Source organism: Alligator sinensis, unplaced genomic scaffold (genome assembly GCF_000455745.1).
Source record: "Alligator sinensis unplaced genomic scaffold, ASM45574v1 scaffold159_1, whole genome shotgun sequence".
NCBI classification, from domain to species: Eukaryota; Metazoa; Chordata; order Crocodylia; family Alligatoridae; genus Alligator; species Alligator sinensis.
The window spans coordinates 1,237,201-1,254,193 of record NW_005842222.1 but is presented as its reverse complement, the minus strand read 5'-3'; the positions used below and the strand labels follow the sequence as shown (position 1 = coordinate 1,254,193).

At 44.8% G+C, this 16,993-nt stretch overlaps 1 protein-coding gene across 1 annotated transcript in view; it reads right to left on the bottom strand.

Moving 5' to 3' along the window:
• Positions 1-16,993, bottom strand: part of PDE8B (phosphodiesterase 8B) — a 91,251-nt gene that overhangs the window by 60,138 nt on the left and 14,120 nt on the right. The window contains exons 2-4 of the mRNA XM_006027085.3: positions 13,741-13,931; positions 10,447-10,506; positions 8,810-8,867 (exon numbers count right to left, since the gene is read on the bottom strand). Of these exons, the coding sequence (XP_006027147.1) occupies positions 8,810-8,867; positions 10,447-10,506; positions 13,741-13,931 (309 nt within the window). The remainder of the gene's footprint in view (positions 1-8,809; positions 8,868-10,446; positions 10,507-13,740; positions 13,932-16,993) is intronic.

The following is a 16,993-nucleotide window of genomic DNA, read 5'->3' as shown; positions in this document are numbered from 1 at the left end:
CCCAGCTCCCTCACCCCCAGGGCAGCCCAAGCCCGACTGGCAGGGCTCCCTCCCTCCCCAGGGCCCATGATTCACCACCCCCAGCGCAATGTCTGTGGGCGCGGGGGGATGTGGGGAGGTGGGAGTGGTGTCAGCTTCCCGCCCCAGCAGCCACAGCCACAGCCACAGCAGCAGTGACAGCAGCATCTCCCACGGGCCTGGCCACAGCATCCCTCTGTGCTGACATCTGCACCCCTCACACCCGCCCACCCGCTGCACCATGACCTGCTCCAGCCCGCACAGCTGGCGGGGACTGGTGCAGGGCTGGGCCGGCATGCAAATGAGGAAGGGAGGGGCAGGGCTAGGAAGGGAAACCCTGCAACGAGGGCGAAGGGAGGAGCTGGTATGCAAATGAGAAAGGGAGGGGTGGGGCTAGGGACACCGTGAAATGAGAGGGGAGGGGAGGAGCCGCACTGCATTGGCTACGTCAAGCTGACACGGTGTGTGTGGGAACCTTGTCCCTTCCCCAGCCATTCAGCAGCCATTAGGAAGCTGCTGAGGGGCTGGGGGAGGGACAAGGGGTGGGAACGAAAGTAAGCAGTGTTTACTTTCATTTCCCATCGCAGCACCTTGGGCCTCAGAAAACAACTTGGCGGGCTGCACGGTGGCCCGTGGGTCGTATGTTGGACAAACTTGGTACAGACCATGGGTAGTTAGAATGCTAATGACCCTATTCAAAAGCCCTACTTATTCAACCCCCTTAGCACAAGCAGGTGGTGCTCTGAGTGAAAGAGTAACTGTTGTTTACTGCATAACAAGATGGCTTTGCTGACTCCTGATGGAATCTGTGAGGATAACCAATCAGAGCGTGAAGAAGCATTTGGACAGGTGGCAATGCTTTACCATGATGGCAGGGACACGGGATGGAGCAGGGGGTTAGGCCAGTGCAGCTGACCTCGCCCCCACTGCCCTGCTCCCTGCAGGTGGAGACAATGGAGCAGAGGTGGGGGGTGAGGCCCTTGCTCTTTGGAGGTGAAGGTGGTGGTGCGGGGAGGGGTGTCAGGATGCTGTGGGGGGGTGAGGCCACCAGTGCTGGCCTTGGCCCTCCCCTCCCCACCCTTTCATCTTTGCTGCCTCCACATGCCATGCCTGGTGCCGGTGGGGGGAGGAGTGGACCCGACGCAATGGGGAAGGAGTTGGCCCAGGCCTGATGCAGGGGGTGGTGTGCGAGCAGGCCTGCCATGGCGGTGTGGGGGGAGCAGCAGGTCTGGCCTGATGTGGCAGCAGCTGGGGGAGGGGAGGAGCGAGCCTCCTCCCCCTCTTGGGCCCAGGCCCACTCCTCCTCCACTCCCCCTCCATGTCAGCCCCGAGCCCATTCCTCCCATCCCCCCGCCACGGCAACACAGCTTCGCCCCACCCTTGGGCCCTGTTCTCCCTCACATCGGGCCCATGCCCACTCCTCCCCTCCCTGCTGCTTGGGAATGAGCCCAGACCCCAAGTAGCAGGAGGGAAGGGGGGAGTGGGTCCAGATGGGTGGGGGGGGGCACAGGGCTCCATCCCCACCCACTCCCTCACCCCATCACTCTTGATGGGCAACTGGCTAGTATATATAAGAAATTCACAGGGTGCAGATTTATGCGCCTATTATAAGCAATAGGAGAATTTCAGTGCCCTGTTTGTAGGGGTGGTTGTTTGAGTGAAATAAAAAAAAAAAACAAGTGGATTAACACATGAAATAAAATTTACTTGATGACAGTAATAGGAAAATAAAAAATAAGATAAGAATAAAAATGAAGATAGGAATGAAAAGAATAAAAACAAAATAAGAATTTAAAAAAATTAAAATACTGGTGAAAAAAATTCAAAAAAGTTTTTAAAAGTGTAAAAATATGTGTAAAAATTAATTAAATTAATGAAACAACACTTAATTAAATTATTTAAATTAATGAAATCGCACTTTTGGCCATCTGTACATGTCAGCATGCTGTGAGCTATAGGTGCCCCCTGCTGTAATTTAGTACGAAGAGTTCAGTGGGGTGGATTGTTATGCGGTGCTCCCTGAGTTTACTGTGAATAATGCACTGAGCATTTCATGAGCTTTAAGAGCAATGACGTACACAATGACGGAAAAGTAAAACCCACCATTTCAATTTAGGGGACACAGAATGCATCCCTAAAGGACTAAACTCCCATCATGTGTACAAGCGTCCAAAGGGACTGGTCAATGTGAATGATGCTGGCAAAACCTGATCCATTATAAGGTTCCTTGAAGCACTAAGCAAAGAGAGTGGTCAACTAAAGGATGATGAAGGTTAACATCTATCTATTCCAGAGGAAAGAATATATCTTCTTGTTGGGCAAATGTAACAGCAGGTCGGGCCTGATGTGGCAGCAGCTGGGGGAGGGGAGGAGCGAGCCTCCTCCCCCTCTTGGGCCCAGGCCCACTCCTCCTCCACTCCCCCTCCATGTCAGCCCCGAGCCCATTCCTCCCATCCCCCCGCCACGGCAACACAGCTTCGCCCCACCCTTGGGCCCTGTTCTCCCTCACATCGGGCCCATGCCCACTCCTCCCCTCCCTGCTGCTTGGGAATGAGCCCAGACCCCAAGTAGCAGGAGGGAAGGGGGGAGTGGGTCCAGATGGGTGGGGGGGGGCACAGGGCTCCATCCCCACCCACTCCCTCACCCCATCACTCTTGATGGGCAACTGGCTAGTATATATAAGAAATTCACAGGGTGCAGATTTATGCGCCTATTATAAGCAATAGGAGAATTTCAGTGCCCTGTTTGTAGGGGTGGTTGTTTGAGTGAAATAAAAAAAAAAAACAAGTGGATTAACACATGAAATAAAATTTACTTGATGACAGTAATAGGAAAATAAAAAATAAGATAAGAATAAAAATGAAGATAGGAATGAAAAGAATAAAAACAAAATAAGAATTTAAAAAAATTAAAATACTGGTGAAAAAAATTCAAAAAAGTTTTTAAAAGTGTAAAAATATGTGTAAAAATTAATTAAATTAATGAAACAACACTTAATTAAATTATTTAAATTAATGAAATCGCACTTTTGGCCATCTGTACATGTCAGCATGCTGTGAGCTATAGGTGCCCCCTGCTGTAATTTAGTACGAAGAGTTCAGTGGGGTGGATTGTTATGCGGTGCTCCCTGAGTTTACTGTGAATAATGCACTGAGCATTTCATGAGCTTTAAGAGCAATGACGTACACAATGACGGAAAAGTAAAACCCACCATTTCAATTTAGGGGACACAGAATGCATCCCTAAAGGACTAAACTCCCATCATGTGTACAAGCGTCCAAAGGGACTGGTCAATGTGAATGATGCTGGCAAAACCTGATCCATTATAAGGTTCCTTGAAGCACTAAGCAAAGAGAGTGGTCAACTAAAGGATGATGAAGGTTAACATCTATCTATTCCAGAGGAAAGAATATATCTTCTTGTTGGGCAAATGTAACAGTCCCAGTACCAATGAAGTCAAGAGATTTTTTACCATTAACTACAGTGGGAGAAGAATGGGGCCCTTTGATTCAGCCTTTAGTGGACTGCTGAATCATGAATGGTTGAAAATAAGATACAAAACAACCCATGTAGATTTTTTTTCTTTTTGGTGTTATCCACAGAGAACATACTGTTATGATTCTTAGTATTCTGAAAGGACAGCTGCATCTAGTGTCCACAGCCGGTCGTTTGAAGAACATCAAAGCTTGTTTTTAGAGGAAGCTACAATGCTGTGGCACAGACTTTGTTTTCCTCTTTAAAAATGATGTGTCAACATTTTCATCGCAAGCTGTCAGCAGTAAAATCAGTTCTCTCTGCAAATGGATTTGAGTTTTAAGAATCTACGTGTTTGGTTGGGTTTACTCCTTAGTACTGTTTTTAATGTAATGATTTTAGTACACGATTAGATGTGTACATTGTACTTTTAGTTGCGCTATTTAACAGAAGTTAAGGCTCAATCTGTACTGTACTGTTAAGCAATAAGATGATGCTACAGAACAAAACCAGAACAATACCAGTGAAAAGAACTGACAGGCGTAGAACATTCTGTTCTTCTATGGACATGTAGAAGATTTACATAATTACTTCCAGGAAGAATAATTACAGATATGTTTTAAATTAGATTTTTTTTTTGTTTTAAAATTATGTGTTTTCTTTTTTAAAATGACAAACCTATTTTAAGACCAGAATTTACAAAAATCTATTTAAATCAGCATAAATTCAATATAAATTTGATTTTTTTTGGTAACGTTTGCTGCCAAAATTTTAAAGAAAGTAAATCATAGAGCTGGTGGAAATCATTGCAACTCACTACAAAAGAGTTAGCTGAAATGCTAACCCAGTTTTGACAGCCCTGCCTCTCTCTGTTGTGGGATTTGTTGTGCACACTTCCCGTTTCTGTTTGCTCTCAACTTGGAAGTCAGATACTCTCTATACTCCAACAAAGAGAGGAAGGAGGGTGGAACACAGATGGGCAGATGAACAACACATCTTGAAAAGCTCCAGTTACTGAAGATACATCTAGAGCTTGGTCACACGATATAAAAAAAACTTGCATATGAGACCTTTCCCAGGAACATGGGAATTCTCTGAAGCTAGAAAGGTATCAGGCTTGCCTGTCAGGCACAGACATAGAGCTATCAAAAGGTAGACAGAGATTAGATTCCAGGGAATGGGGAGAGGCAAATACAAGTAGGAATTTAAAAAAAAACAACCCCCCCAGTGAAAAGAACCTCCTAGTAGTGAAGTAAAATGGGAGGTGACACATGCAATGTCTGACTCAATACAAAAAAATAAAATGCTACAATAAAACTCCTCATCCTTGTTTTTGCTAAATAACAAGGTACATAACTTAAATAGTAGTTTCAAATTATTTTTTGCTAGTCTGAGTTCCAAGTACCATCTAAATAGAGCTTGAAACGTTACAAAAATTATAATTATCTAGTAAAAATACACCATTCACAATTTTCTAACATGATAAAACACTAAAATAATAAATGATAAAAACATTTAAAAAAATGAATCATCATATGTATATGTTCAATTAAATAAAACTTTGTGCTGTCCCAACCCTGGGGCTTCACACACCCTTGGGGCTAGGAGATCACAGCATCTCTGTCTCCCAGTCCCAGGGGTGCATAAAGCCCCCAGGGCTGAGAGCCCCTCAGCTGAGGAGCTCTCAGCCATGGAAGCTTGCTTCTTGCCAGTGCAGGAGGAGCCCAGGATCAGGTTCTCCCTGCACCAGCAATAAGACATAATGGAATCTAATGCATAATACCATAATCATGCCTCCTGCCATGTATATGTAATGTGATGTGCACTACATCCCATTGCACCTTTACCTGCATGTGTAGAAGGGCCCTTAGGGTACCAGACGATTTATGAAATAATGAACAGCAATAACTCCAAAGTAGGTCCATCTTCATTCAATCTTTCCATCATTATTAGCATCTAACCACTAGATGACACCTATAGTAGTAGTAGTAGTAGTAGTAGTAGTAGTAGTAGTAGTAGTAAGAACAACAACAGTTAAATATAATCTGAAAAGTTTTGATTTCTTTGGGCACTTATATACATACTTTTTTGTCTTGCAACATGCCAGAGACTGCCATTTTGGAGAAGCCTTGATTAATTGAGTCTGCTCCGCATGCAAGCTGAGGCGAACTGTGCTGTGCTGTGTGCAGTTGTATGAGCAGCGAAATGTGTGTCAGTGTGCAGAAAATAATGGCGGTGAGCTTCTGAACTAAAGCACCTTCAATGTGTTTTAGTTCAAAAGCGCGCCACCACCATTTTATCAGTGCTGACATGCATTTCACTGCTTATACAACCGTAAGCATCGCAGCACTGGGCACTTTTCATAGAGCTTGGCATTGAGGCACTTGCTTATGTAAAAATGCCTTTCTGCTGTTAATAAAAGGATTTTAACTGGGCATAAGCTGGACTTTTCTTCTGTGAAAGAATCTGCAGCCTAATGATACCCACAAAAGCATGAAACAATGCTATGCTTCTCCACTGCTCAAGAAACACAGAATCAGATTCTTTGATATCAGACATCTTTTTTTCTTAGAGCTTGATAACAATCCAGACAAAAAAACAACATATACTGTGAGCTTAGAAATCAATCTAGAGTTGAAGGAAGGCAATGGTTATACTTTGGGCTCTACACCCCCCCTACTCATTGGCCAGTCAGATGAACTGTCAAAACTGCTTCTGGTGTTTGGGCCAAAAACAAATTAATTCCTAAGAGGAATGAGGTAAGAACCATAACTCAGTTATATGTCTCAATGTCACACAAGCTAGGGACAGACATTCAAAAAGTCTAAGCCTGAACTGATTCAATCTTTGCAGGTTAGTCTAACCTGCCTAGACTGAATCAGTTTGTAACTGTACAGACATCCCCTCTGAACTGAAAAAATGCAGGCACCTGCTTGCAGTGGCTCAGGCTAGAAGCCAGGGGGTGCTAGAGCACCCTTCCTTCCCTTCCAAGTGCTGAGCTGAGGGGTGGGAGGCATGGCCAGGCCCTGGCGGGACGCTCTAATTAGGGAGGTGTGTAAACCCCCAACCCTGCCTGCACCATCCCAGGCTTTTTCCTGCTCACTGCTCAAGGGGCGGGAGTGCTGCCAAACCCTGGATCTGTTGATACTGAGCTTTTCAAACTCAGTCTCCCTGCTTCTTCAGACTGTCTGCAAACCAGGTCATTTCTAACACCTTTCTCTGTCTGCTCTTGAAGACTGATGGATTGCACCCAGCAGGTTGTTTATTGGCCCATCAAGCCCTACAAAAGAAAACCTCTCTCATCAGTTTCAAGCTCTTCTTATCTGCAGGGTGCATTTGCATTTGCAAGCCACTAGCTGTTGCTCTTTGTTCCAGTGAAATTGGAGACCCACACAGACACCTCTCAGCAGTAGCTAGCATAGGGGGCAGGGGGCATGGCCAGATGCCAGGTTCCTGCACTGAGGTACCTGCCCTGGGAGAGGGGCGGGAAGGGGGATCCCTGTTTGAGCGGCCAGCGAGGAGGGGGAGTGGAGCAGGGGGAGGCCTGGCAGCTGCTGCAGTCCCTCACCCAGCTGGAGCAGTGATAGTGCTCTAGCTAGAAAGGAGAGGGGTGGAGCCAACCCTGCTCTGCTCCATCAAACATCCTTGCCCAGCCCAGAGAGCATGCTGGGATGCTGGGGGACTCTGGTTTAATTTAAAACCAGGAAGGGGTCTGGGACAGACATTGCATAAACCAGTTTGACCCAAATCACTTAAGTCTGATTGACTTTTATTAGTAAATGTTTAGGATTGTGAATCCAAGAAAGCTGACAAAGCCGGTAGGGAAATACACAGCGCCTGAGCGAGGGACTAACAATAGAAGGATGGGGGTGAGGAGGGGAACGCAAGTAGGTTACAGGAGATACAGTGTTATATTCAGGTTTATCTCAAACTGGTTTCAGCCATTTTCAAACTGGCTAATGTACACCAAAAGTCTGTTCTGTTACAGTTTTAAACCAGTTTCTCTTCACTTAAATCAGTTCATGTGTAATGTCTCTCCCTAGCCACAGTGTTTCCTAGAATTGTACTCTGGGCTGCATACCAAGTCACAATCTAGTCTGATTTGTTTGAACAGAACACCAGGCTTTAGAAAAAAAGGAGAACCTATGATCAAGAGAGGGAATGGAAAACAATGTGTTAAGAAGAAGTAAACAAACCAGGTTTCTACAGAACACTAAATAAGAAACTTTAAGCCATAAATTTTTGGACTGACATCTATATACCATGGGGTATCAAACTTGACAAAGTCCAGATCCATCACTTGCCCTGGTGCTGCCAAAACATGTCCCCAACATCCAGAATTTGGATGTGCACCCCATCCCGCTTGTCCTACCCCATTCCAGGAGCCACATGGGCCATATGACAGGATGATACAATCCCTAGTATTACAATACATGATCATCTGATAATGTTTAATGTATTTATCTTCACAGCTTTCTCTGTGAAGTAAGCTAGTACTGTTTCCTTCATGTTAGTGCCAGTAACTGAAATGCAGAAAGGAAGAAAGAAAGATGAGAGATTTATCTTTTATTACAACTTTTTTAAAGAAAGAAAGAAAAATAGGAGACATACCCAAAGTTATGCAGGAAATCTATGGCAAAGCAGGGAATTGAAGCTGGGTCTCCAGAGACCCAAGCTCATCCCCTATCAGACTATCCTTCTGAAGACTAGTTCCTACTCTTTCCTCATCTAAGCAGGTGTCCTGGAGGGTATAAATTGTTCTCCCCTCTTTGTCTTATGCAAGCATCATGACTACATCTAACGCTCTGAGCTCTAAGAAAAGCTGCAGACCAAAATCCTCATCCCATACCCAAATGATTACAGTAGGGGATAGACGAGTTCACACATTTCACAAGTAGGTGGTATTTGCCAGGTGAAAGCACAGACACATGTCCCAAGCATTAGGGTACATGCTGTGGAGTGCAGCACTTACCAACCAAGGGTGCATACCACTTCTTTAATAAGGAAGCAGCAAAGGGCTCTCAACTCTACTTCATTTTCCAACTACCTTTCCAGGCCATCAGAAATTAATCTGCTAATAGGCCCGGTCCTTCTGGAACTAGTAACTAGGCCACAGATTCTTTTGTGATATGTACCACTAGCCAAAAAGGAAGAAATATTGTTGAATAGACAGCTGTTATTTTCCCATAAACACATTCTCATTAACATTTGTGATACAATCAAAACTTGTGATTTAGTCAAATGACTCATAATTATTCTTCATTAAAAAAAAGGAAGGTTTTTAATTTATCAAGTTATGAGGGTTATTTCTACATACCCTATCAAAGCCGGCATGGAGAAGGGGTAGAACAGATATCTCTTCTTGGTCAGCAGGTCTACAGCAAAATAGAACATGTGGTCACCCAAAATATAAAAAGTAGATAATGTTAATATGACAGAGTTATCTAAACTTACTTGTCATGTCAAGAGAAGTGCAGCCATGTGGTACGTGATGCTGCAGGCTAGGCTCCAAGCTGCACGAGAGCCATGGCTGCAGCTTCCCTGGTCCCCAGGACCCCAGGTAAGGCTGCTGGGGCCAGCATAGTTGCTGGAACCAGCCTCCCCTACCCCACCCAGGGTAACCTGCCATATACCAGAGGGCATGAGGCACAGGCGTTCCCCAGGGACAAGACATCTGTGGTCATCTGGACACAGCCATTGGGTTGAATTCTGTTATCCTTTGTGAACCTAAATGGCAGTTTTCAAAGTGAGCCACTGCTCCTTGCATTTACTAGTCACTGGGTAAAACAGATAGGGAAGTAGTGCAATGGGGAAATTTCTTCACCCTTGGTATCAAAGGCCCAGACTAGAAGCCAGAGACTGCTCCCTTCTAAAGCAGCAGCCACCTCGTGGAGCCATATACCTTTTAGCTTGCTCTTTTCCTCCTGGTTCCACACATCTTCACCACTATTGACTGCCCCCCCCGAATAGACTGCATTATGTCTAATCTATGGTGTGGTGGTTAAAGCACTGTACCTGGGAAGTCAGACATTCAGGTTCAAATCAATCCATCCTGTACAAATCCTTATCAAACCTATTAGTAAAACTACACAGTCAATCCCACTGCACAACCATAAAGCCTGGCACCTATACCTGCCACAGGTAATGCAGGAGGACCAGAGCATCCAACATCCTGCTGCTGCAAGGTTGTTAAAATGCACTCAGGAGATCCCAGGAAGAGGGCCATGCCCCCTGATACAGAGGAAGGCAAAACCCCCACAGTTCATACCAATCTGACCATGAGAGAAAATTCCTTCTTGACCCCAAATATAGCAATCAGCCCGGCCCTAAGAGGAGTGACAGGACCCTCTATCCAGGAACCTTCAGGTTTAAGTCCCAGCAGGAGCACTGAGGCCACCCCAATCAAAATCCCCAGCTTTGGTTGCTGGTTACACACAGTGCATCTGAGGAAGCCTTAAAAAAATAAAACAAAACAAAACAACACCCCCTGCCCCCAACACATGGAGCAGGAAGAGGGGAAAAATTGCCTCCCAGCCTCATGTAGCAATGAGCAACTCATTGCTACGTGAGGAAATACCCATACAATGGAAAATACCCATAGAAGAACACAGTCATAGCTACTTCTAAACCATTCCTGACCAATGTCTGTCTAGCTTCTTCTTAAACACCTCCAAGGATGAAGAGTCCACAACTCCTTTGGCAGTCTTTTCCACTGCTTCACTGTTTTAACAGTGAAGTTTTTCCTGATATCCAACCTAAACATTCTAACAGTGAACAAGTTTTTCCAGGTTATCCATACTTTGTTGTAATTTCAAGTCACTGATCCATGTCCTACTCTCTGCAACTAGAGATAAAAGGTGGCTGATACAAATAATATCTGCATAATGATAGGCAGTTATACATAATAAGAAAATAAATATAACACAAAAATAATAAAAACAGAGAGATAATTACGTGCGTGGAACAACAGCAAGTATTACAGTGTGTTCTGATGGCTTAGTAGCACGGATTGATCTGAAAAGACAAAAAAACTTGAGTCATGCGCATTCTAGGACGCTTTACTGAAACTACTTTGAATTTTTATTGTTACACATAACGGAAAAAACAAGCCCCAAAGATCCTACAATACTGAACCTGGGAGATTCAACAAACTTTTTTTTTGTGGAGCTTTTATCGCTTTCTTAGTTTGGCGTACACATAAGGATGGATGTCTGATGCATGTTCCTTCTTTTTTTTGGCATGAAGATCAGTATAGGCCCCCAAACCTGTGAAAGCAGGGCGCTGCATCTGTGTAAATCTAGGACATCTACAGAAACCCCTTTTCACTAAGTTCATCTGGTCTAGCTTCCCTGAACATGCAGACTATGTGTTGGACTGGGAACGGGAATGTTCACCATAGCCATTGGTTGATTTGGAAAAAGGTGGTAGAAAATGCATTATTAACTCTTATCCAGACCTCCTACTTCTAAACACTGTTTAGCACAGAAGCAGGCAATTATTTCGGCTGGAGGGCCGCTTAATGAGTTCTGGTGAGCTGTCGAGGACCACAAGGGTAGCCCTGCCCCTTGGTGGCTCTTCCTACTGCAACTGCCCGGAGCCCGTACTGGGCTGCCCTGTGTCTGCTCTGTGCTACCACTGCTGCCCCACTGCAGCCTGGAGGTGGCAGTGATGGTGGTGGACATGCAGGGCAGAGGAGGCTCCAGGTGACTGCAGCAGGAAGTGCCTGGCAGCAGTGAGGGGGAGGAGCCGCTTTTCCTTGGTGCTGAGTAACAGCTTCTATCCTGCGCTGTCACTGTTGCTGCTGCTGAGCCTGCGCAGGCAACTCTAGAGCAGGCACAGGGCAAGGCAGGGTGGGTCAGCACTATGCATGCAGGTCCCTGCTGGTATCGCAGGGCTGGGGCCAGCGGTGACAGCATCCAGAAGGAGCCGCCACCTGGGCTGCCTAGAAAGGCAATCCAGCTGCAGAGCCACCCAAGCCCTGCTGTGTGTCCAGGGGGTGGCAGGATGAGCCAAGGGTGGATGGTGCCTGGGCCAGGCGGGACCGAGGGACCTGTCACGGACTGGACAAAGCCCCTCTGCAGGCTGGATCTGGATCTGGCCCATGGGCCGTATTTTGCCCACCTCTGGTCTAGCACACAGATATAGCAGGCATGGTCAATAGCAGCACTATTCCTACGAGAAGCTATTCTGCTTGGTGTGGAAATATAGAGACGAATGGGCTAGCCCTTAATTGTCACCGAATACAGAACATACTCCATCACCGAATACAGAACATACTTTTCTCTTACAGATTAAGTATCCATGGATTTCCAATACTTAGCTTTCTGCAAAGTTTCAAACCCTGCATTTTGTTAAATTATTCTCAGGAGAAGACAGGGGCATCATGTTATCAAAGAGACACTGACAAACTGAAGGGAACTCAGAGAATAAAATGAAGCAAGATACAGTGGTTGACTTCCTAAGGAAAGATTTAAAAATAAAACAAATAAAACATTCAACTGAAAAGGTGGCATGGCAATAGACACAAATGTTTGAAGAGTTTAAACCAAGAGTGTCAAAGGTACAGCTTGCAGGCCAGATTCAGCCCAGGGAGCTCCTTTGTCTGACTCCAAATTCTGCTGCTGGGTCTAGAGTGGACCAGCATAAAGTGCAGCGTGCAAGACCAGCCCCATGCACAGAGATCAGGAGGCCCACCACGTGCAGTGCCCCCTGCACCACCAGCCTGGGATCCAAGCCACATATGGCATTTTCCCAGTTGGTCCAAAACATGTATCACATGATGCGTGTAATGCTGCTCCCTCCCCAGCCATTTTGGGGCAGGCGCTGCCTGCGGCACAGATCCTGGACTGGCCAGAGAGGGTGCTGTGTGCATGGGATTGGGCATGGAAGCGGCAGCTCTGTTGGCCAAATCCAGCCCTCCCTACCTGGGGGAGAAGGGAAAGGAGCAGTCAGAAGACCCTCTGCTTACCTCTTCTGGGCTGTGTAACTAGCGGGGGAGGGAGGAGTAGTGGGGCAGGGATGAACCTGTGTTTACCTACCCACTCCCAACACCCAATTCAGGAGTAGATCCAGAGGAAAGCAGTGGCATACCCTTTGATTCCAGCAGTGCTGAGGGAGTCAATCAATTCATGGCTCACTATCATGTCTCTGATCCCTACTAAGCTCTCTCCACTGCACAGGTGTTAACGATCCTCTATGCTTTTTAATAGTCTTGATGTTCCACTCCTCAAACTATCCTTTCTTCTACAATTTTGCTGTCTGGAACATTTCTCTTCTGTTTCATCCAAACCACCCCATAGAGTGTTTTTAGCTCTAGCTAAAAGCCTTAAATCAGGTGTAGTAATATGAACTTAGGTGTGCAAGTGACTGACAGTGAAGTATTGGAGGCACTGTCAAGATGCCAAGAAAACTAGATTTTGCTTATGAACCTGAATAAGAGAGGTACATTTAACTACAATGATTACAGGACTAATGACACAAGATGTTTGATTATTCTGACTTTTTTGTCTAGCTTGTGGTGTCTTTTTAAAACTTTATATATAACCCAGCAAATCAGTGCACAGCTTATTTGTTTTTGCTTTGACCTTAAACTGAAAGACATGGCGTTAGCCCCCTAGCATATTAGATAAGCATTTAATTCTTCTTTAACTGGTAAAAAAAATGTGTTGTTGTGCCACACCATCTGCCCTGTATTTTTCAAAACCCTAGATCCACCCATGGCACCCTTCAAAGGGTCCTGTGACATTCTGGTTGAGAATCCTGATCTCTGCACTTAACATAGACATAGGTTTTGGAAAATCACCATTACGGAAGAATGGTGGTACAATATAAAACCCCATTGCTCCAACCTTTGCTGGAGGAGTAGAACACAAGTAAATAGGAAAGCAATGGTTACAGTGTTGCACACTTCTATGGCAGCTCTGCTTTAAAGTCCTATGAAGGCTTGTGACCTAAGATTTATAGTTCTTTAGGTCAAATTTTAGCCCCAGAAATAATGTATCTTTCATACCGGATGCCTGTAGAATGGTTTTCATGTGCTATATTTGAAAGCTTTATTTCTGCTCTTCTCTTACCCACCAAAGCAGTTTTTATTTTTTCCTTTAATGATGGAGCAGTGCAATCTCCAGCCCCCTACTCCCTTCTCTAAACTTGTTTTCAGAATGTCATAATGTCTTCACTTTATGCTCACGAGTGGCATTTTACAAGGCATTTTTAGGTTCAAAAGGGGCACAAGGTCCATGAAGTTACCTGCAGATAGCCTCAGCATCAAAGTATCGGGAGCTCCTGTGATCTATCACTATTATTTCCTGGTGCTTATCAAGAAAGTATTCAAGTGCTGACTCTGGTGTTCGAGCAATATTACACCTGTATCCAGCTCTATCACAAGCCCACCAGAACCCATCACTCTGGTTGTCTTCTTTTGCAAAGATCAACAAAACCTGAAAAATAGGTAAAACATCAGCCCCACATAAAATACACAAGATAATTCTATTTGTGTTACAGACTTTAAATGACTTTCAAGATTTAAAAGATCAACAACTCTCTTCCAAAGCAGAAAATTTGCACCACAGAATAAAAAAACCCAAAGGAACAAAAATTTTTATTCAGGCACTTTAAGCACGCTGGTGCTTATTCTGGGGATGCAGCTGTATCCAGTTAGGTTGGGGTGAAAATTCTACTACTTAAATGTAAGTATTTGATACACAGTAGGATTTGTACCTGCAATTAACCTAGCCATGAAAGTTATACCAGAAGAAAGGAGCTTACGACTGGAAAAAAAACAGTCCATAATTATTTTTCCTTTTAATAACATTACACACCTGCTGCCAGTAAACCAGAGTACTGTTGGCAGGATCAAATATAGTGCAAGAAAAAGAGTGAATCTGTGAAAACTGCTGGACTTCTCAATACTATAATCTTGGGCTTATTCCTATGTGTGCTCATGGTCTTGATTACCACTAGACAGTGCAATAGCTAGCTCCTGTAGTTTCCAAATACTTACCATTCAAAGGCTTATTAAAGCTGGCTTTTGGGCATGCATTTAATATAGTCTGGGCTCAAAACAGTATAAGAAAAATGTAGTTAGTTTGAAAGAAAAGTCAAAAGTGATATGGAAGACATGAAAACATACTTGGAATGCAGGTCAATAACTATGGCAGAACAAAACAATACAAATCCAATGAAACCGCAAATTAGATTAGCTAATCAGGAATTAGTTTAACACTTCTGAGAACTTCTACATTATTTCTTTGAAGTGTAATATTGCCACAAGTCCTGGGCAGCAGATACTGCAACCTCAAGTAGATGAAACCTTTCATTAGAACAGGAAAGAATGGTTGCCTTCCCTGCCTTCCCAACATGACAGGCCTGACATCTCAGAAATTGAGGACAAAATTCTGAATTGATTTAAGTTATGCATTAGTTATTTGTTGCTAATTCAACAGAAGTGTAGGAGTGTGAAGTAAACAGCTGCAGTATTAAAAAGACGTATCAAATAAGGTCAGCTTAATCATACACTCATACTGGTTACTCTGTCTGTTTCAGCTACAACCTTTCATCCAATCTCTATATAAACTACATGTACTCATACTGATTCACCAACATATTATTTAAATCACCTCTGAATCTGGTTCAATTATTTTTAAAAATCCCCTATATATGCAAACCATTTTGTTTAAAACACCAAACAAGAGCCTGCAGAGGGATGACTAGGCATGTGGGAAAGTGGTCAGTGGAGCTACAGACAGAATCCTTAATGCATACATTAAGAAAATCTTGCGTAAGCAGGTACACACAGTCACTTACTGCTAGTTAAAGTAAGGTGAGGAAAAGAAACTTCCTGAAATCTCTCCTTAAAACTCACCTCTGCCAAGTAGCCTATATGACTTGATGAAGAGTAGCACAACTGGTCAAAATCATTTCAGCAAAACTTTTTTTCTATGATGCACCCTTTTCACACATGAAGAGGAGAAGAAAGATGATGAGCAACATTAAAAACAGTCTATCCAGGTGGCCCAGGCCACAGAGGAGAATGAGGACACAAAGCATTCAAACCACAACCCCCAGGAGGCCCAGCAGCACCAGTCTGAATTATATTATTTTTTACAGTTTGGTAAGAATGGTGAACAAGCCACCTTGAGAAGTCTTGGGATCTCTATCAATGCAAATTTTTCAAGAGCAGGTTAGACCAGGGGTGGGCAAAATATCCCCCGGGGGCCAGATGCAGCCCACCAGGCCATTCTATCCGGCCTGCGGGGCCCCTAAAAAATGTACAAAATTAATATTAATCTGCCCTGGACTGCCTGTCATGCAGCCCTCGATGGCTTTCCAAAACTCAGTAAGCGGCCCTTTGCCCAAAATAACTGCCCGCCCCTGAGTTAGACAGACAAAGTAAACTCAAGTTCATTAAAGCTTGTGCATTCTCTCTCTGTCTGTCTTTCTCTATACATATATATCTTATTTAGTTAGTCTAAGGTGCATATCAACCCTGCCTTCTGCCTTGGATGGTTTAGTCAGGGATGATCCTGCCTTGAGCATGAGGATGGACTAGATTTCATGTTGTCCCTATCAGCTCTGCTTTTTTATGATCCTATGAAAAAAGTCTAAATTCTGGGCAAAATATTTTGATGGAGTTTTATTCTGATGAAACAAGATATTTTATTCAAAATCTTCATATAAAATTAACATTCATTTTCTGAGTAGCTATAATGCAGGGGTGAGCAAAATGGCAGATCTGGGGCCAGGCTGGGACCCTGCAGCAGTGACAGCATTGTCCGGAGCCAGGGCAAAACCATGATCTGCAGCCTACATGCTCTGGGCAAGGGTGTGCAGGCAATGGATTGCAGCTCTGCCCCAGCTCCGGATCATGCTGTCACCGCTACAAGGAGCTGGGGCAGAGCTGCAACCCACTGCCTGCACGCCCCTGCCCAGAGCATGCAAGATGCACATTGTGGCTCTGCCCCAGCTCCAGACCACAATGTTACCACTGCAAGATCCCAGAACAGCCCCGGAGCAGCTCCCCACCCTGCCACGTGCCTTGCCAGCACTGCTGGGGCTGGACTCCACGGAAACCCTGACCCTGCCTGCCGCTGGGGTTTCCATAGAAACCAGCCCCAGCTATGTGGGCAGGGGCTTCTAGGAAATGGAGTCCACTGCCGATCAGATCTGGTCTGTGAGCTGGACTTTGCCTTCCCCTGCTCTAATGGTTAGGTAGTCGTTTGGTTATAACAGTGTATGTTTATTGTGGTCTCACTGTGAACTGTTGCAACTTTGGGATCTCCTTTTCTTTGTGCATGTAGCACAGGGGCGGGTAATTATTTTGGGTGGAGGGTCATTTAACAAGTTTTGGTGAGCTGTCCAGGTCTGCATGGGTAGCCCCACCCCTTAATGGTTGCCCCGCAAACTTGTCACCATCTTGGGACCAGAAGTCCCACTCCACTAAACCCTTACCTTTGCCACCAGAAGTCCCTCCTCCTTGCCCCTGGAAATACTCCATTTGGGG